The sequence below is a fragment of the Myotis daubentonii genome, chromosome 13, assembly GCF_963259705.1.
Source record: "Myotis daubentonii chromosome 13, mMyoDau2.1, whole genome shotgun sequence".
In the NCBI taxonomy this organism is placed as follows: Eukaryota; Metazoa; Chordata; class Mammalia; order Chiroptera; family Vespertilionidae; genus Myotis; species Myotis daubentonii.
The window spans coordinates 30022581-30044861 of record NC_081852.1 but is presented as its reverse complement, the minus strand read 5'-3'; the positions used below and the strand labels follow the sequence as shown (position 1 = coordinate 30044861).

Sequence of the window (22281 nt, the reverse complement as noted above, 5' to 3'; positions counted from 1 at the left end):
GCCAACAATGAAAATTAGGAAACACGAGGAAAGAATTAATGATGAAAAATAACCACAATGGAAAACTGTTCCCTTACTTCCTATTGACTTTCTTATGTGCTGGTTTTGAAATATCAGTAGCCATTCTGTTTTGCCTGTATAGGTTATTGTTTGTTTTGTGCAACCATAAAACTCTCATTTTAGTAATGTCTAATGTTTCCTCGCCTTGAACCATATCAATGTGTGTGGCTATATGTTAAATATCTAAAAGTCTTTTTTTAGAAAACCACTCAAGCCTATTTCATGCAGAATCCAAAATAACTTTTAAGTGACAGGCAACTGATGTGCAAACTGTGAAGCCACTGGATTTTAAATCTGCATCTTCCATGCACAATTCGGTTACGCTTCACACCCATAAAAAGCCAATAAGAGCAAGAAATTCTCTGAGTCAGAATTTTTAAAGAAAAACAAAACAAAGAAAAGGAATGTTTGCATTTATCTTTTCCATGCAGTATATTCCTTTTGGTGAGGAAAAAAAAGTGATATGAAATGATTTTAAGATGCATGTGTACACACACACACATAAAAGGGAGAAGAAAAAAAACCAAAATATGGTTCATGGTTACCATAAGCAAGCAAAGCAACAAAACATTTTATCATGCGCAATATATCATGGCAAACAAGCCAATGAAGTAATACAATTTTTATGCCATAGTATGCACAATATATAAACTTTAAAAATACTTTCACAAGAGCATTGAGAAAGAAGAGTACACTTTTTCCATGAGATGTGAAGTCTTGGTACCTTTTGAGATTTTAGGAAAATATTTAATACTGCATAGTAAAAATACATCTGCAACTAAACATATCCATGTTTGGTGTTGTCGTCATTATGGATAAAAGCACACATTTTATCTCATGGTTTTTCATAATATGTCATACTTTTAATTCTCAAAAGGTATCATGGGGAAAATCTAAAAAAGCACATTCATATTTTTAACACCCCATATTTAACTATCTACAGTGGAATACAGTATTTTTTTGTATATGGATGTCAATGGCAAAGATCCCTTCCCGGAATATTCATGGGACTCATGGATACCCCAAACACTGGAGCAGCCATGAGGCAGACCTACCACTAGCAAAGATGGATTTACTACCAGCATTCTGCTGGCAACGGGACAAGAAACACACAAATGAGGTAAGCACACTCGCCGGGGGAGAGCAAACCGAGCTGGTCACAGAGATTTGGAATGCCTGCCAAGGGTAATGTGTATGTCAGAGTGACTGCACTGGTTCAGAACAAGAGTGAACCGCGAAGAGGAAATGAGAATCTGCTTCATCTTTATGTTCCTCTTCAGTCTGTGCTCGTGCCATTGCTACAATCCAGTCCTTGGATTAGCAGCTACTCCCACAAGGGTGAAGGTTTTCATTCCTAGTGTACATTTAAATTCAAACATTCAGAACATATCCTTTTCTAGACTGGCATATTATTCTAAGGAAAAGTGGAAGAACTAAGGAAAAACTCACCTACTTATTACTTCTCCTAGCCATAATTCTCAATATAATATTGCTTAACTCTGTTAGAAATACCACACTACAAATGAAGGGTTTGGGGATTCCTTCAATTCAGTGATCTAGGCTCAGTCAAATGCCATGGCTCAAGAGAATTTATCTTTGTAACTACCCAAAACTGGTGAAGCATCTCTCCTTTACCACTGAAGGCTGACTCATCAAACAAAGAAGTCTTCTGAACAACCTCTATGGTTTTATACCTCGCACAAGCAGCCAACTTACTGTTCAATTACATGTTGTGCTTTAATGACACATATTTTGTGGTTCCCTTTATAACAAAGGCAATTTCTGGATGTCAGGCACTGAATTACACCAGAATTTTTTTGGGGGGGTGGGGGGTGGGGTGGGATTTACAGTTAGAAAGGACAGGTAGTGAGAGAAAAGCTGCATTCACTTGGAGTTCTAACACCAAGTCAGGGCCATGACTTTTTCTTAGTTTCCTTAGCTCCTTAATACTCCTTTCCATTCCTCTGTTCACCACCATTCTGCTCTCTTTCATAAAAGAGTGAAAAACATCCTTGTTCTTCTATTAAAACTCAAGGAAGATAACCTACATACACCTTAATTGACACTAACGAAAGAGTAGCAATACTTTCATAAATTGGAAAAATTCAATTGACTTAGCATATACCTGACCTTACAACTCATATTTACCACAACCAGTACCTTAGGGACCAGAATCAGATGTGAGCTGGCCTGCCCAGAGTACTTCTGTCCTAAAGTAGCTGGTCCATGGAGCTTAAGACTATGGCCTGGGAGTCCCAACCAGCTACGCAGTGAGGGTCTTAGCTGGGGGGGAGGGGGGGGGGGCGTCGGCAAAACAGTATTCCAACAAAGACGTCCACCCAGGAGATTTAGTTACTGAAAAAATCATCTAGTTACATACACATCTTTCCTGCGTTGTAGCACAATGGGAGTTCATTTCAGAGAAGGTGGGAAAAACCAAAGTTGTGGCTCTCACTGACAAATTTTCAGTCTTTCCTAAACTCAAGTCATGTGAGTTGAGAAACAGCTAGAAATTATTCACTAATTTGGAAATATTTTTTTTTGTATAAATCTTCCCTTAATGTTTAAAGTGGCACCACTACATCAATCAAACACAGTGCAGTTCTCACACCCTTAGTTCCTATTGGTGGAGGGGTTATATTAAGGGCTGCAGTGATCAACACAGGTGATAACCATGTGGATGAGGGGAGGGTAGGCAAAGAGAGAGGGAGAAAATGAATATGATTGAATGAATCTATACCTTGATACTTTTAAACCAGTTAACAATGAACCAAAACAATCACTGAGAGAAGAGTCTAACCAGTCTAGTGAAGACCAGCCTTTAGAACATACTTAATAAAGGGCTGGGGAGGGAGAAAGACAGAGAAGGGGGGAAAAGAGTCAGTAAACACATGCTACCTCAAGAAGGTAGGAAAATACCATTCTTTCAAAGTGGGCAGAAAAAGAGGCAGGACTAAGACATAATGACCTATGTAGATAAAGAAAAATGAGATGACAACTAAAGTTACTTTCCCATCTTTTTCTACCATCCCACATACATAAAAATAAATATTTTCTCTTTTGAGCATAGATTTAAAACAGCATCTGTTCAATATGATCTCCTAGCATAGCTAACAATCAAAGTGAAACCATGGTTTTTTAAGATAGGCGATTTTAAGTAATAAAAATGGTTAATGGCTTTTAAAAACCTGTTTTGAAGCTATGACCTAGGGGTGTTTGTGCCTCATATCTTCAACTATGTACAATATATTCCTTAGATTTCATGGTGTTACCTAGATTTTCATGGTAAAGTTTTCTTGCAGGCAATTTTTCTTTTGCCACTGGGTTTTCAAATGACCCCAAAATTCTGACTGTATAGAAAAAATGTCTCTTCTTATAAAAAATCTGCATAAATTAATAAATGTGTTAGAAAACTCACTCATTCCAGGCTCAGTCAAGTAGCTGTAGCGCTTACGTAAAGCTAAAGACGCAAAGCTCTGTCGTTTATCTGCTTTTTCGGCCTGAAAAGGAAAAACAAAGACTGTGTCCAACATTTTTGTGACATTTCATAGTTTAGAAACATTTTGTAGGATGTTATGGTGCTATCTTGTTTATCCTTATTTTTTCTTCATATGGAATTTCCTCATTAAAATGTGATTCTAAAAACCCACTCAATGTCTCAAACAAATAGCCATCATTTAGCAAATATATGAGCACCAACACAGCAGACTACAGGGAACTACAGATAAAAGACGAGAGTTACAGAGACTTCTGATGCTGAACAGTAAATTTTCCCCAATGAATTAGGCCTTAAAACACATATATCACAATGTGAGTACATTCCAGGAAAAAAGGCACACAAAAGTTTCTTATTCTGATTACTGCTGTTGTTTCAGTGTGTTAACAGGCAGAAAGTATAGATGAGAAGATTAAAAACAGGTTAATGGTTTCATTAGGAATGTTACTGAGTCTTAAGGTTGCTGATTCTATAATTATGGAGGTGTGAGTTTTAAAAATCCAATTATCATCTAACTTGGAGAAATATTAGGAGATAACTTGAATAACTATATCCTTAAAAATGGCCCTTTAAGTAGAATATAAAATATTTATCAATAGCCATTGAGCATATATTTTATATTATGTAAAACATAGGTTGATTCGTATAATAAAATTTCATATATTACCCATGATCTTGATTTAAAAGTTATAACACAGTTGGTACTAGGTGAAAATGTAGATTTTGATACATGCCAATTACATTTAAAAGTGTTTAAAGGACTTGAGTTCAACTTTTTAAATTATTATTTGGATTATGATTTTACTGAATATACTCTTATGCATATGTGGATGAAGAATGAACTATTCTTTAAGAAAAATATATACCCTTTACTCACTTAAGCTAAAAAAAAAATATAATACGTTTCCCATACTTCAGCCTGCTGCAGCTTCTTTTATACAGATTCAATTTCTATTCTATCTCTGATAGAGTAAAAGCAGAAGTGTTCATATTACCTCATCATCTTGATCTGACTCTGTCTCCTTTTCGTTCCAAGATGCATTGCAGAGACAAGGAATATTATAATGGACAGCAGAAAAGAATATCAGGATATGAAAAGGACTCAGTAGGAGCACAAAATGCAAGCTGATTTAGAAGGCAAAGCAAATCAAAAGAAGCCAACAAAATGTATCAAGAACAGTATATCCATGGCAAATTAATGTGTGATGCCCTTTAATCATAAAAATCTATGAACTACCAGCAGAAGCAGAAGCAATCAACAGAGGACTCCATCATACAAACCATAAGAATCTGACACCACAGTAACGAGACTTAGTCTACACAGAGACCAATAGAACTTGAGTTTCAAGAGCTTTAATCATGTTACATAGCATTCCTTAATTGCATACCAATGGCCCACTTCTTCAAGACCAGGGAAAGAAAGTGAAAATAAACCAATACCAAAAGATACCTTTTTATGTGCTGGCAGAGTGATGTTTAAGTTGCAGACAGCTGTTTGAGGCAGTCCTTTTGTTGTCTTTGGTTCTTTCAGAAAAGACAGACGACCACAGGGCTCTTGGCTGGTGTCTCTAATCTAGAAGAATTTAAGAATTTATGTAGCTGACAGTTGTAGAAATAGACTTTTCTAAGGAATCCTGTCGTTATAAGAGTCAAGCATGTTTATTTTATGGAGACCTTCAAGAGGCAGGAAAATAAAGGGAAAAGATGATAACAATTACATCGCCACTGAGGTGGTCACATTTAAACTCAGCAAGATTTAGGATGTCCCATTCCAAGTCTAAACAGAGGATTGTTGTGTCTGGGTTCCATGCATTTTCTGCCTGTCTCATAATTTCTTTTTCTCAAATCCTCAGTCTTAGCAACACGAATAACAGCAAATAATAATGACAGTAAAATCATCGTCCTATATCCTTCTGTTCTCTGAGGAAAAAGCTTCTCCAAGAAGGTCAGAAATGAAGGTGAAGCTCGAGTTCTGACTTCCACTTTCATCCATTATTTGATTAATGAGCAATAACTAGCTATGAGGCATTTTATTATACTAGAGTGTTTGGTCTCACAAACATTTGCTTGACTATTTAGCTGTTGAAAAGGTAAGGACTTTTAAAACTAATTATAAAGCTTTCCTATCTGGAAAGTACACTCAGGTAGAACCAAGACAAAATCTGACCTTGTTCCTATGACTTCAAGTTTGGTGGAATATTTCAAACAGAATAAGTGATTAGGACATTCACAGAATCGCTGCTAATGAGGACTTACCTTGATGGAAAATGGCAGTCTATTTTCTTTGAAAGCATAAAAGTTAAAAACAAGTTGCTGTCCTCCTTTGGTCAGTGGAGCCAGATTTCCATAACAGTCAACATAAATAGGTTTTCCTTCCAGAACCTTTTAGAGTAAAAGAAATACATAACTTAATATTAACTTTAATTAAAAGAATTTTGAGATTTTAAGTCACATTAACATTAACTGAATGACATGTTTCCAGGGCACATTTGTCTCCTTATCAGGGCATTACTTCTATAGTCCTATTTGCCACAAAATTAACTGTTTGGGCTCACAATTCAATAATTGTGACTGGAAACTGTATTATGGACTCATATAAGACAAAACCATATATTTCTATTCTAGCAACTTTAAACACGTTTGAGAAAGTATCTGACATCAATCACTTGTTCAGATAGTATTTGAAAACTTGTTCCAGTTTTTTTACTCTTATCTGATATCTGGGTTTGAAAAAGCAAAGTCATGGTATTGTGTATAGACAGTGACCATAAAAATAAGATAATTCAAGTAGCTACAGGAAAATGGAAACCATGATTCAGATTCATTAGTGCTATTTTTTAACCAACTAAGATAACCTTGACAACATTTAAAAATAATTTGAGAATGAATCTATATTGTATTTTTAAAACAAAAACTAAAATCAATATACTTGATATTTATAGTGAGCACTATTATGGTCTCAAAATAAAACTTGTTCTGAACAAGGTACCTCAATATCTTTGCTTCTTGCAACTTCCTCAAAATTCTCTTGCTGCTCTAAAGTTTTGTCCACTTTGTCATCTGTCATGCAGAAACACCGCAGGGAGGATTCTACAGGATCATTCATTTTGGCAAAAACAACAAACTTGGCCATATATGGAACACATATTAATTCTCTGTACAGTTGCGTGGCTAACCCCACAGTTTCTAAAACTTGATGGCAGTCTGCAAGCCAAAATCTGATAAAAACAAAGCCAGAACAAAATGTAAGTATGGAAATGAAGTGACTTAAGTGCCAAATCTTAAAAAAAATTCACCATTAAAAAATCAGAGTATAAAGGGAACTAAATTAAAACATTGACTTGTGCATCTAAACAAACAGCAGGATGTTTGCTGCTTATCAAACAGAGAAAATGCTAAGATTCTCATTCTCTTTCTTTCCCATAAAATTCTTGTTTCCCTCTAACACATACCCATATATGGTAAGACTTCCTTTCTACTCCTGTTTTAAGAGTTTTTAATCTATAACTTTACAATTGGAAGGAGCATGAATTTTATGAGAGAAAACTATCAGTATTTATAAATTAAAGTTGCTAAGAAATTTTACTAGAAGAATCCAGTCTAGTACCTTCTAGCTTCCTACGAAACCTGGGCTAAATGACTTATCACAGTGAATTTTAAATTTCTAAGTTAGATCCAACTTAACTATCAAAACTGTAAAAAATAACCATACTGCATTGAGCACAACAATTTTTACTTTCCAAAAGCTAATAAAACTAATTCCTGATTGCTTTTTGGAATCCTTTATTTCCATACCTGGCTGAAACATTGGTTGTAAAAGAGACACAATCCTTTATGAATGTCAAAGGAGTAGTTCCTGTGATGTCTTCCCACTGGGCCGGTGAGGTGCCCCCTAAGAGAACAGCAGCAGATATGGCAACTTTATTAACAGACATGCTCCTTCTGATATTTGCATCATTATCCTGTTCTTCACGGTTTGCCAGTAGCCTGCAAAACTTCAACACTTTCAATTAATGACATGTACTAACGGTTTTCTTCTCGACTCTCCTTTTATCCATTTGCAGGCTTATTGGGACTTCCTTGTAAGATATTATTCAGTTTTTTTAAAATTACTTTTCTGTTCGGGTATTAATGAATGGCTTGAAATTGGGATAACCAATCTATAAGTGGATTTTACAAGTGTACTTTATAAGCGCCAAGATTTACTGTTTCAGATAGACAATCTATTATTTCTTTTTTAATGTTTAAAAAGGCAGAAACCATCAAGAAAGTTAAGAAGCAACTTATTTGTACTAGCTGAATCATATAATTTACCAGGGACTAAGGGTGAATCAGCCATTAAAATTATTCTTAAAAACAAAACAAGCAAAAAAACCCAGTCTATCTTAATCTTGGGATTTTCAGTTAAAAATCACATTAGGTTGATCAAATGAGGAATCGTGCTCTGGATTCCAGGTGCTTCTCATAAACATGTACTCCTGAAGTCCTTCAGTTTCCTGCAGTCTAAAGGGTGTTGCTAGGTCCACCACCTCTGTCTAGGTCACCGAGAGATCACCTAGATGCCCCAGCAGATGCAATAATATCTCAATCACCTTAAGAGGGCGCTATTGTTAATATGAAATTTAGTAGGAAAAATGTTAATTTTAAATGCTATCAACAGCTTAATGAAATTATTGGAGGGATAATAGAAATGAGGTGATGGACAAGTAAAAATGTTTTATTCTTTTTTTCTCTCTTATAACGTTGGCATGGGCATTTCAAAGGCTTTGTTTTCTTACAGAATCACTGCAAATGCTAGCATCAACAGCAGGTACAGCAACAACATAACCAAACCTGTAATGCTACAGAGAAGGCGCAGATTGGGTGTGGCGTCTCCCTTGTACCCGTTGGATACGCCTTCTCCCGAGGGCGGGGGCACCGGAATGGTCATTGTGATCGGTTTATGGAATTTCCTTCTTCTTGGTTCCACAGTGACAATTGGGCTAAATGTTGCTTTGTTTCCAAGGATCTTTTTCACAATTTCATCTGGAACAGGCTGAGCCTAGAGTCAAAAAAAGAACCTTAAGTGAAAGTGGCCATTTTTTTTTTAAAATCTCATTGGAAAGTTGACTTTTTAAGTGAAGAGGAAATAACCAAAAACACACAACCAATAAATGTCTTTTTCTTCATGCATTTGCATTATTTCAAGAAGGCGTAAAACAACAACAAAACGAACCCCAAATAACCCAACACTGTAGCAGGAACCCGTCAGCCCAAATGTTGCCCCAACGTAACAGACAGCGTGGGCTTGTGTGATAGAGCGGGAATCCAGTCTCACAGCAGAGAAGCATCCTAGTCTAACCTAAACTAACAGACAACAAATACCGTGTCCAATATATTTAAAACCTATGTGGGACATTCAGTAAAACATGACAAAGGCAACTTGCATCCATGTAAAAATTGAGGTTTTTCAGAGTGGTAACAAAAAGGAAAAAAAATCATGATTGCAAAGGATTTCAGATCTGTTCTTCCAAACTGAAATTCTTCCTTTTGGTCTCTTTGCTACTGAATATTTATACGGGAGAGAGCTGAAGGGCACCTCATGCCAGTGGAATGTAAGGTGGTCTCTTTAGCTAGGTGTTTACTGAAGGCCTTCCCAGGACTTAGAGTGCTCAGCTCTAAAAACCCAACTCCTTGGGCATGAAAGGCAACTGTCAGTTAAATATTTTAAATACTCTATTAATTAACAACACAAATTAAGTTATTTCAGGCTATTTTCCTTAGTAAGAAAAAAAAAAAAACCGGTTAAGTACTGGTTCGGCCTAACTGAAATGTATAAATACGTGAAAGACCTCCGTTGCCAAGATTTCCAGTCAGTTTTCCAAACCCAAACAAGTTCCAACTGGTTTGGATAAAGCCCTGCATTTACGATTTTACTTAAACCAAAATTTGAAAGCTTGCAAGTTTCACTACTGCTGGTTTTTATGATGTGGCGTGTCATAAACCAAGTCAAATATGGGTTGTTTCTTTAATGGTCCATGTACCCTTTGGTGTTTCTGTTGCTCCACATACTGAGACCAATAACCTATGGTTTAAAAAAAAGCGATCTCTCATAAGAAACCAGGTGATACTTTTATATGGAAAAACCCTAAAATATGTAACTTATTTCATAAGCCACTAAGCTAATTTTTAATTAATGCTTTTCATTTGAAATGGGTTAATGATTCTCCCAAATGGCCTCATGCTTTCATCAGCAATATGAGAGGGAATCCACTGAGAGTTATGACGGTTGTTCCCAGAGTGGCACATGCCCCCACCCTCTATATCAGTGGTTCTCAACCTTCTGGCCCTTTAAATACAGTTTCTCATGTTGTGACCCAACCATAAAATTATTTTCGTTGCTATTTCATAACTGTAATGGATCGTAATGTAAATATCTGATCTGCAGGATGGTCTTAGGCGACCCCTGTGAAAGGGTCGTTCGACCACCAAAGGGGTCGCGACCCACAGGTTGAGAACCGCTGCTCTGTATGATCCCAGGAGGAGAACCTTGTGTGAACATTACCTGGAGGCCCACTCGGATTCTTTTGGTCAGAGCGCCCTCAGGGAAAGAAGCCTGGACCAGGGGCACAGTGGTGCTGCTCAGAATTCCACCTTCAGGACCAATCTGGTTGCTTTCCTGCTTAATCCGTGAAACCACTGCAAAATACTGGGGGAAATCCTTCGTGATAATCCTGCAGATTCGCTTTTTCCCTAACTCTTCTGGACTATCAAGTTCTGAAAAGACAAATGAATGAAGAAAGCCATGAGAATAAGCCTGCTTCCACAATACCTTGAGACAAACGGATGTGCAATTTTGATAGTTAAAATTACTTATATTCAGTAATCTAAATAGAGGGTTTTTTTTTAATGATAAAGAGAAAACTACAGTTATCCTGAAATTATAACGAGCTTTGCAAAACTATTATAAAAATATTCACATACAGTACTTGAAAAGAAGAACAAAATCTTCAAAAATGGGCATTTTACCATATATGGACAAACTTCTACTCTTCAAAAAGGGACAGTTAATTCTGTGATTATTTATACATAATCTTCCCCTCAAGTTGCCAAAAATAAGAATGAGTCAGACAAAGTAAGGCCCCATAAGAAAGTGAATAAGGACGTAAGTATGTCTGAAAGGCTCTAGAATTTTGTTTGAAAACCTCTTGAAAATATTTTTAAATTACCCAAATGATTAGTAACATCACCACCAATGGTCCTCCCACATCAAACTCAACCAGCCACACATGAACACATCTTTTTCCTTTCTGTCCACCTCCCACCCTCCTTCTTCCCCTATAGTCCTAACTCCCGGAAAGGGTTTACTGTTTGTTCAGTCCTCTAGTTTAATAGCTTTGACTCACTCTCCTCTGTACTTTACATCTAAAGGTCAAAGTCCAGTTGGTTCTTCATGTTTCAGAAATGGCTTCCTATCCTGTCACCCCCATGTTCAGGCTTTTGCCTAATCACTGAGACCACCTCCTAGCCACCTTCCTGCCACTTGTATCTCCTTACTCCAGTCCATTCCACCCAGCCACAGGCATGTTCTTTCAAAAGTCAGTACATGAGGTGGACATATATGTTGTAATATGTACTTCTCTCTCCAAGGCGTATTACTGTCACAAAAAGTATAAAAATTGACTCATCACATCTTTACATGTCAATGTATACATTCATATAATTTATGTAAAAATTAGGGAAGGGGAAAAAAGAGGAATATTATAATATTATAATGAATGTATAGACATGCACTATTACTTGGGTAATAATTCTAACATGCTAGTATTAATATAACAATATAATATATACAAACAACAGACTATTAATGTTTTAAAGTAAATTCAACGCAAGTACATTTTTTTCTCTATTTCTTTCTTTAAAAAAGGAAAGTGAAACACAATAGTGAAATGACCTTAGCTGAAAGTTTGAAATCAGGTAACTAAAGACCCAGGTGGCTAACAGTTGCCAAGAGGGAATGAAAAGGCTCTGACACTCAGTTAAATTACATTAAATTAGATGATGTTTGATATTGAGGCCTGGCACATAGTAAGTGTTCAATTCATATCCACTGAACAGAGAAATCAATTGGGAATTAATGAGACTCACACTTTTCATATCAAACATCTGGAATAATTCTTTAAAATATTGCTCTAAAATAGATGTAGTTGTGGAGACTGGTTGTTATTTTAATAGTTTTTTAAAATTAAAATATCATTATGTGAAAAAGTGGCTCTAGTCTTCCTGTTTTTTAAAAACACAATAAAATCTATGTCCATATGTTTATAACTCAGAAATTAGTTTACTTACTGGATGTTTACCCGAATAGAATTAAAAACTCACGAGAATATAAAACTTCTAAAAATTCTGTGATAAAATATAAAAAGGTATACTGTAGTCCCCTGTTATCTGTGGGGGATATGTTTCATGACTCTTTTCCTATTCATACATACCTATGATAAAGTTTAATTTATAAATCAGACATAGAGATGAACAATAATAACTAATAATAAAGTAGAACAATTAACAACATACTGTAATAAAACTTATGTGAATGTGGTCTCTCTCTGGTAACCAATCTGATAACCAAGACGGCTACTAAGTGACTAACGAGTGGACAGCTTGGATGCCCTGGACAAAGGGATGATTCACATTCGTGGTGGGACAGGGTGAGATTTCATCACGCTACACAGAATGGCGTGCAATTTAAAACTTAGGAACTATGCCGAAACCGGTTTGGCTCAGTGGATAGAGCGTCGGCCTGCGGACTGAAAGGTCCCAGGTTCGATTCCGGTCAAGGGCATGTACCTTGGTTGCGGGCACATCCCCAGTAGGAGGTGTGCAGGAGGCGGCTGATCGATGTTTCTCTCCCATCGATGTTTCTAACTATCTCTCTCTCCCTTCCTCTCTGTAAAAAATCAATAAAATATATTAAAAAAAAACCAAAAAAAACTTAGGAACTGTTTATATCTGGAATTTCCCATTTAATATTTTAGGATTGCAGTTGACTGCAGGTAGCTGACACTGCAAAGCGAAACCATGGATAAGGGGGGACTCTTAACAGAAAAGTTAGATTTCTAGGCAAATAGTCATAAAGTCTGATCATGTGAAAATGGAACGTCGAAGTTCTTTCCATTCAGATTTTTAAATGCTCTATTATTTAGGCCAGAAGTAGGAATTACCAAGAATCTTTGCTTTGCTCCCACCCTTTACATGCAGATATACACCCTACACAATTATCTGCAGCACAGATGCGATGCCTGAATCACATTCCTACCCACAGAGAAGCCATCTCCGAGTGCAGTGTACCCCCAATGGTCCTAAGCAACACCTGGGGTACATATTAAAAGCACAGATTCCTAGGTTTCTCTTGTGGAGATTCTGACTTGTTCGGCCAGGGGTGGAACCCAAAAATCTGCTTTTAACATTCAATCCCGGTGACTATGACTTGACTGACACATTAGGGAAGCAAGGTCTTGTAGACTCTCACCCTGCACGTCTCTTTGCAAATTCAGAACTCAAAGATTAAAAACATGACAACAAGATCCTATAAAAAACTCAAGGATGGTTCAATACGAGAAGAGCTTATAGGACAATAATAAATACCCATTACTTTTAAATGTTATTTTTAAAACATAATAAACCACCCCAAAGCGATAGAATTAAAGGGTAAAGGGGTATAAATATCCAGAGCTTCTACCTTTTAGGTTGATTCATAAAGCCATAGAATATGAAAGGTTCCTCCTTCCTCTTTTTCATCTGTTACTAGTAAAGTTTTCACCCCCCCCACTCCTCCCCCCCCCCCCAAGAAAAGATTAAAGGGAAAAGACAGAGGTGAGTTCTGAAGTAGGTAGTTCTGGCTAGGAGGAAGGCTAATATAGCATATTGGTAGAGTAGGTGTCTGACTTGCAAAAGGTTTAGTGACTTGCCCAAGTTGACTTTGCTGGTCTGCTTTAGGGCTGAAATTAGAAACTAGGTCTAGAAACAGGGTTGGGAGAAGGCATGAAGTCATATAGACATGTTGATAAATGGATGGATGAATAAGGGGTAGATTTGCAAACACCCTGGTCCAAAAGGTGACATGCTTTGTTATTGGCCCACTCTCTGAGCAGAAAGACTTTACTTATTACCGTGGCACTTTTTGCCACAAAACACGTAGAAGCCAATGTTCTACAGCTTTCTTGCCTCACTGATAAATGATAAATTTCTTAAGCACCTTGTAACTCATTTAGTTCCCATATCTGTAAAAGGTGGGACAGTGTACTCTGCCACTGAGGTTTTAGAACAGAGCAGTAAGGATTGTAAGATGCTTTTCACATATGAACAGTTATGGAGATCATAATACACTGAAGCATAAATGACAGAATTGAATTCATGTTCCCACTAAATGAGTTAGTCTTAAAGCTTTTGAATTATCGGATCAATTTTGCCTTACTCTTACATACACACGATTAAATGTCTCAATAATTTCTGGTTAGGCGTAAGCTCTACTCAGTTTGCTCCTCTAAGAATGAAATATCTGCTATGGAAGGGCAGGGGAAAAGATGAAACTTAGAAGGTTAGAATTAGAAAGGGCAAGCTAACTAGTTTTGCATGTCTACAGTGTATACATCTGAATTGCTATCATTTTCATTTCATTCCATTTTTAAAAAATATTTTCAATTACAGAAAATGAAATATCAGAGAAATTGAGGGGAATGAAGGAAATAAAAGATAAATCTATAATAGTCAACTCAAGCTACAGAATATATGGAACTTGTAATAAATTCAATGAAATATTTCAGAAAATTACAGACATTTCTTTGGAATTAAAATTCAGCTCCATCTGAATAATGTAACTTTTGTACCAAGCCCACCCAAGATGTTACAGGGGAAATAACAATAACTCAAGATGTAATTAGATCCTTCTTCCTCAAAGTAAAGATGATAGGAATCTTTTCAATTTTTTTCCAACTTTTAAAATAATTAGAGATTCATGGAAAGTTGCAAGGACAGTACAGAGAGGTCTCATTCAGCACTTTCAGTAGTTTAACTTGGATTCTTATTCAATTCTGGTATCTGCTTCATGTCTGTCTGGATCAGCATTACTATGTATCTTTACCCAAGGTGGGACCTTCTTTGTTATTCATATGTTCACATGTATGAAGTGCTAATGACGCAGAATGTGTGGGAAAATCATATGCTTGTTTGTTTTTCTCTCCAGTTTTAACAATCCATATAATTTCTGACAATCACATACCTTAAAATTAGAAAACTAATTGTGCCATTCCCCTGTCTCCTACACCTCCTCTCCCCATTTGGTTGTGCATTCCTTCCTTTCAGTAGTTGCTTTTTCTCTTGGGTCTGGGTCTCAGAATGAATATCACCAAAAGCGGGTGCATACGCCTGGAGACAAATCATTTCTCCACTCATTCAACAAATTATGATGAAGTGACAACACTGTGCCAAGAGCTGTTATCTGCACTGAGCATAAAGGCTGTCCACACGTCAGAGCCAGTCCTGCCCTCATGGACTTTACCGTCCACCAAGGAAGATAGCAAAGTTCAAAACTCCTTGTTACAGAAGAAGACAGGCCGGGTGCTGTGTATTACCAGGTGGATCTAACTCAGTCTGGGGTTTAGGGGAAACTTTCTGGAAGAGGAGACACAAGGGACAAGTCCATATTACGTTATGGTTTAGTTAACAGCTTTTTTTGGTATGCCTTTTTTTTTTTTTCTTGCACTCTTACCACAATCTTGATTTAAGTTCAGTTTTTTACTTTTTCTCCAGAATGTTTCAAGAGTGTTAATAGATTTCTCCAATAGATGGTGCTGTGAACAACATAAAGCTACAGATTTCACCTGTCATTGCTCAGCTACTTCTACCACCTAACTGGACACTTTAAGATCACTATTTGTCTCAGGGCTGATAAATTAAAAACAAGTAAATTTGCTTCACTGAAATGAAGCAAAGTTGCAATTTTTAACTGAGAAGTCTGTTTCTAAAATATTGTTGATATAGTTAGATAAAAAATCACAGAAAATTTATTTTGTTATATAACATTTAAGTATCAATTTTCCTTTCCTGACTCCAATTCCAATAGTATAATTTATTAAATCTAAAATGTAGCATCTTCAAATCTCATTTGCTCTCATCTGAAACTTAAGCAATCACAACAAGGGAGTGAGTATTTTCCTAGCATTATAACATTGTTTGGAGAAGTTTAGGAACATTTTGTTCCAATACAGTGACTGAGATTTCAAAATCATAGCATAATTCATATATCCCCAAAGCATTCTTCTGATACTTAGGTAGCAATGATTTTGATTTTAAAACCTAATGGTAATGTGAAACAAAGTCTACACACTGTCCAGAGAAGCACTGCCCAAAAGAAATACAATGCAAGCCACATATGTAAATATCTAATATTCTTATAGAAACACTAAAAAGTAAACAGGTACAGGTGAAATTAATTTTAACAATGTTATATTTAGGCCAGTATTTCTGAAATATTACCATTTCAACATGTAACCAACATAAACATTTTTAATGAGATATACAGGCTGTCCCCCCAAAAATGTATACATACTGTAACAGCTGATAGCTCAATTTTGAAAATGAAATGTATTTCAATAAACACTGGCTTTATAATTATTCAGTGTGTGTATACATTTTTTGGGACACTCAATGTGTCTACTTTGGGAGGTGTACTAAATCTCTGTATATCATGTATTTTACATTCAGAGCATCCATATCTCAATTTGTACAAACCCCATTTCAAGTGCTCTATAACCACATGTAGCTAGTGGCTACTGTATTGGATAGTGCAGGACTCTGTGTGTCTCATCCATTTTTAAGTTAAGACCTCTATGGAGGAAGAATTCTTCCACCAATCAAATACTCCCAGGTCCAGCATAACTGCAAACTACAAAACACCCCTTGGGTCTGGCTTTGGAGGCACAGTTTTAAACATGTGTAAATGAACTTTGTGGGTTTAATTAAAGTAAGGTTTTAATTAAACTTATGAAGTGGGTTTAATCTGGTACACCGTAAAGAGTCTTTTTGGGGAAGCAGAATGAGTATTTTCTGTTTCGCGGTATCTTTTTCTCTGCTGAGAAAACACGCATTGACAAGTGCTAGAACAAGATCTGTGTCCGCTGCCAGAGAGAAAAGTTGCTCCTGCCACATGATACCTTGGTGGTAACAGCAGGCTCTTCACACCCAGACCAACTGTCCTGTGTCAAAGCCTCTTACTAGAATAGAGCCCTGCTGACACACCCCCTTCATTAGCATAACCACAGAGGCTCTAGGCTCACGGGCTTGCACCTTATTTTGCAATGACAACATCCTTTTGAGTCATACATGAACTAAGAGGGTTACTTGGTTAGTCATGGAACATTACACAGCAGCTGACCTTTACGTAGCATTTTTGTTCCCCACAAAGTAGTTTCATAGGCATCCTTCATTTGAAAACATACAAAGGCAAAGGAGTAATATAGAAAAACAACTCGAGTTGAGTCATTAGTCCAGATTTTGGAAGTCTCCACCTATTTATTTGCTATTTCCTGGGTGGGTGGTGGTGATGGAACGAGTGTCACCACCATCAACTGTGACCAGGGCTTCCACTGGCCCTAGTGGTGTCTGTGTGATTTAGAAAAGGGTGCCCACTTGGGAGGGACATAGTGTGGGAGGTAAATGAAACCTCCCACACGATGCTTACACTTCTCCTGAGAACACTTTGACTAGTTGGACTTGAAAGGAAAAAGAAGGGTTGCTTTTTATGCTTTTAGAGCTAGATGGATTTTTCTTTCTGCCTGTCTGTTTTTACAGGGGTTGGGGGTGTCCCAATAACAATGAAGAAACTTTGGGAACAGCAGAGTGGCGGTAAGTGGGGCTTGAGCTGGGTATGAAATCTGAAGAATGGAGGTTCAGTTATAAAAGGTGTGTAGTGGATCTTCATAATTATTATTTTAAAATTCAATACATGAAGAAAACCACTGTGCCTTCAACATTCAGTCCTCATGTTTGCTGCTCTGGCTCTCCAGTGCTTGATTTTTAAGCCCGAAAGTATTTACATTTCTTTTTAATTGTCTAAAATGGAACCCAAGTTTATCTGGTCTTTAAAAATGTAGCATAGAAACTCTATCTACTATTTCCAAGATAACACACAGAATCCAGGACAGAGGGCTCTATCTTCATTTCTTTAAAACACCTTAGTATGGTGAATCATTTGTCTAGGCAAAGACAGGACTCACTCCTATTTGAAAATTGGTTTATTACAAACAATAAAGTCATGTCAGCATGAAATTATGGAACTCCATTCCACATAATTTAAAAAAAATTCTATTTCTGCCTGATAGGAGATACTATCATTTATACTAAAAAATGAAGAAGAATAGATTATTAGAATAGTAGGTGGTTTTTGCTAGAACTTCAGTGTCCAATGAGATAGCCACTGGCCACACATGGCTATTTAAAATTACTTAAAATTAAGCAAAATTAAAACTTCCCTTCCTCAGTTGCACTAGCCACATGATGAGTACTCAAGAGTCACCTGTGACTAGTGATGGCTGTTGGAAAGCACAGTGTTTATATTTCCATTATCGTAGGAAGTTCTACTGGACAGCACTGTCTTTGAATATTCAAGATTCCTGCTAGAATATAGTTACTCTCCAGTACTTTCCTCAAAGTAAATGCTCCTCTTTAACTGTTTTTCTCCTGGAGATGAACACTAACAAAGTTTGGGGTAGAGGAAATGAACTAATGAGAACTTTCCTCCATAAAGCTACATCTTATAATATTGCGGTTCCTCATTCTGCTCACTCACCGGGACTGCATGAGTTAGTCTAAAGCAGCTCTGTGCTTGATACTGGCGACTCAAAGGTGACCAAGACATGGACCCTGCTCTCGGAGCTCACAGTATCAAGGTCGCTACCCATTAAAAAGGAGAAAATTCTGTGTAGTGGATGCTACATTTTAAAGATTAGTCATCTACATTAGCATTTAAGAAATATGGATATATGAAAATATTTTTATATTTTATTTTCCTTAAAACAAAAAGCAAACTATCCTCTATGGAATACCCATTTCCCTTATTCGCTCAGATTTTTATTCTGAATTATCTGTATTATTTTTATTTTCAAAATGCTAATTCAATTCATTCTCTTAGTATTTATTCTTTTTTAAAACTCTTGATTATATATGCTTATAAATGTCCTTCTAAGTGAATGACTATTTTTCATGCTTTGAAATAAGGTAATAAAAATGAAAAATCTTATTTGCCATTGCATGTTCCTATCCATCAGAAATTATCTGAAGTTGGAGATGGTGACATAAATATCAGTATTATGAAGAGACATTTAATGTATGCTCATTCAATACGTAACATTTAAAATGACTATCTCTCTGGACGTTTAAATCTACAGGTTTGTAGGAATTTTCCCCTTTAGGTTTATTTTCTTCTCCACAAGACACACGTTTCTAAAGTAAGGGGGACATAGTTAAATGCCTTTGGAAACAGGTAGGACTAGATTTCATCCCTGGTGAGGCTACTTAGTTGGGGTAACCTTATCTGTTACTTGGCATGTCTATACTTCAGTTCCTTTACCTCTGAAGTGGGATTAAAACTTCCCATTTTTCAGGACTATGCTTTCATTTAAGATTTTTATATATACAGGCGTTTATTAGTCCTTCATGAACACTAGACACTCAACAATCATTAGTTCCCTCCCTCCCCTTGCTGTAAAGACACCTAAAATTCCTGGTTGGCTGTAATTAACTATCTTATGCAAAACCTTTGGCATGACAATTTTTTAGCCTATAGAATAATATAATAGTGACAACAACTGATATTTATCAAGGGCTTACTATGTGACAGGGACTGTATTTCATGAGTCTTCACATAATTATTTTTTCTTAACAACAATCCTATAATGCAAGGAAGGTAATCTCCATGTTACAGAAGCAACAAAGGCTCTAGGGATCGAAGAACTTGTCCATGGTCATCCCCCAAACCCCCTTTAGTCTGTGGGGCCCCTCTGTCCACATTTTGAAACAAGGAGGGACTCTTCTGGAAGCATTCCAGAAATAAGTGAGTCAAACCCTCAGAGTCCATTCTATGGCATGTGAGTTACATCTCCATAAAGCAGTTATTTAAAACAACTGATGGATTTGTAGTGATTAGGAAGTCAGTATAAAATAAAGACTGGCTTTATTTTATGGTGACCTTGGTCTATAAAACTGCATCAAGTACCTACTCTCAGAGTAAGTCCATTCCTCATGTCTGCACACCTCAGAAAAACGGCTTTGATTCTAAGGGTTAGACAGCCTGAGGTGTGTATGAGGAAGTGACATACTCAGTTATACATCAGTCTTATAAGTCAAAGAGTAAGACCTGCAGCAACAAAGACTCCAATAATTAGCCTGAAGCATATTTTTTTAAAAATGGATTACAGCTCAAGAGAAATTAAACATTCATGAAGAATACGGGAAGAATCTGGGGGAAAACTGATAGAAGAAAGGGTCTGAAAGTATTAATTCCAAAAATAAAATGTGAACGTATTTTCTTACAAATACTCTGCATACTTTGCATACCTTCCACTATTTTTTCACCCCCTCTTTATACATCTTTGACTTAGAAAACTTTCTTGGGTTTTGGAAAGATTGACGTATTTGATGAAAGAATCACAACCGTTACTTGTACATTAGTATTATGAGGGAAAACGTTTGTTACATTAAATGGAACTTCATGCCTTACATACAGAAAACAGCAACTAACGTTGAGGAACCTCATTCCCAGCTTGAAATACAAATGTGTGAAGTCCGGAATGTTTCTTTTAGTCTAGTTATTCCTTTGATATTTTTCCTGCAGAGATTTACAGAAAGAAAGATTCATCATAATTACCTTCATCCATGCCATTAAGTAATTCAGTTAAATCTTCATTTTTACTGTCAAATTGGTGCTCCTTCCATGTTTCTCCATTTTCACTTCGAAGAACAATGAGTTCCCTCTCTTTTCCTCTCATAGAGCCAAAGTGAGGTATTTCCACTATGACAGGGCTGGAAAAAAATCCACATTATTTTGGTATCAAATGAAATATACTTATAGTATCATACTTAAAAAAAAAGTTTCATTAACGGGATTCATTGGAAAATCAGAGGTGCCACTAAGGTTGGGAATGATTTCAAAGCTGCAGAATCATTTGCTAATTAAATAATATATTAGAAGCTTGAAAACATGCCATCATTCATTCATTCACAAACAGTTCTTGAGGGCCTACTATAGGTTAGGCTTTTGATTTAATGGGGGAGGGGGAAATATTTAGCCCATATAAAAATAAATTTTGATTCAAGGAATTGAAGATTATAAAAATAGACCATAAGAAAGAAAGTTGGTCCATTTTTAAAAACACAATAGGTATATTATTATATTTTATAAAAAATGCTAATGATTTAAAAGGACACGGTCATTTATTTAAAAAAGAATTCTGTAAATCCTATTTTAAAGATTATTGATTTTTTTCCCCTTAGCAAGAAAACAATCATGTAACAACCCACTCCTCAAAGAGTCGTCTGCATGACTTTCACAGCCTAGGTAGTTAAGACATTTTCTCTGATTTTCAATTTGTGAAATGGTAGAGGGCAGCTTAATTTCCTAGCTCTAGTTTAACCTGCATAGGAATATTTAAATTTTCTGAAAAAGCACTTGTTGGTTTGAAATTGCCATATAATTGTTAATTTTTGACAGTGTCCTTTGCAAAAGAATGGCTGAAAATTGAAGAAAGCCAATCAAGCACAGGAATAATTTTGTTAAATTTTAAAATAGGATAAATGTTACAAAAAAACGAATGGAAGTAAGCAGACCACAATCACATACAATTTATGTAGTTGGATTGTGCAGCTTTCTTTTATGACATTTAAGTAGACAGTATCATTATTCTCCTACAGAGGTTGTATGTAACCTCGCCTCTTCACCTATGTATTTATGTATGTGTGATAACAGCAGGTAAAGGCTTCCATTGGGTTAGAACATAAAAAGGGACAGTAGTTGCAACGATCAAATAACATAATAAAAACATGACTATTGGCACTCACTTAAAATGGGATGACAAATACGATCATTATACTTTTGGAAAAATAAGTATAGTTAATTCAAATTAAAGATTTAAAAGATATGTATGCCTTTATTTTTTGGACAGGTAGAGGCAAAATCAACTATCTGTAGTAGTGTTAATATTCTAAGTTATTTACCATAGTTTTTATTTTTAACCACAGTTGATAATTAAATATTAATTTCTTTCAGAACGATATACAATCTTTGCAGGTTAATGTATCAGATACTGTCTCTGTGAATATTTAGGGAATGTGACTGTGTGTATGACAATCAACATCACTGGAGAGAAGATATGACAAGGACCTCTGACCAGGTGAAAGCCAAGCGTAACTTTTCATGACAGGTTTCCTCATGCAGACTGCCAAGGCACATACACCGAACAGACAAGCAAACAAATGACACATACCAACACATCAGCTAAACAAAATAAAACAAAACAATGTGGTAACTATAGTAGAATATTCTATCTGCTGCCTATTTGGTTTTCTTTCCATATCTCGTATTCCCAACATTTTTCAAAATCAGTTTACTTATTGATCACTTTTCCTTCGCAAAGCCCATGAAAATTACTCAAACTTTTTTTTTTAAATGTAACTCCACACACATACATATATAT

General features: G+C 36.2%; 1 protein-coding gene across 19 annotated transcripts in view; it reads right to left on the bottom strand.

Moving 5' to 3' along the window:
• Nucleotides 1–22281, bottom strand: part of ANK3 (ankyrin 3) — a 462225-nt gene that overhangs the window by 39072 nt on the left and 400872 nt on the right. For 13 of the 19 annotated variants that reach the window (XM_059662640.1, XM_059662634.1, XM_059662635.1 and 10 more), the window contains 9 exons: nucleotides 20457–20611; nucleotides 10101–10312; nucleotides 8390–8597; nucleotides 7352–7448; nucleotides 6546–6774; nucleotides 5813–5938; nucleotides 5007–5129; nucleotides 4552–4578; nucleotides 3479–3560 (listed from right to left, as the gene is read on the bottom strand). In XM_059662640.1, coding sequence (XP_059518623.1) covers nucleotides 3479–3560; nucleotides 4552–4578; nucleotides 5007–5129; nucleotides 5813–5938; nucleotides 6546–6774; nucleotides 7352–7448; nucleotides 8390–8597; nucleotides 10101–10312; nucleotides 20457–20611 — 1259 coding nt within the window. The remainder of the gene's footprint in view (nucleotides 1–3478; nucleotides 3561–4551; nucleotides 4579–5006; nucleotides 5130–5812; nucleotides 5939–6545; nucleotides 6775–7351; nucleotides 7449–8389; nucleotides 8598–10100; nucleotides 10313–20456; nucleotides 20612–22281) is intronic. The other 6 variants (XM_059662651.1, XM_059662646.1, XM_059662649.1 and 3 more) reach the window with 1 other exon arrangement.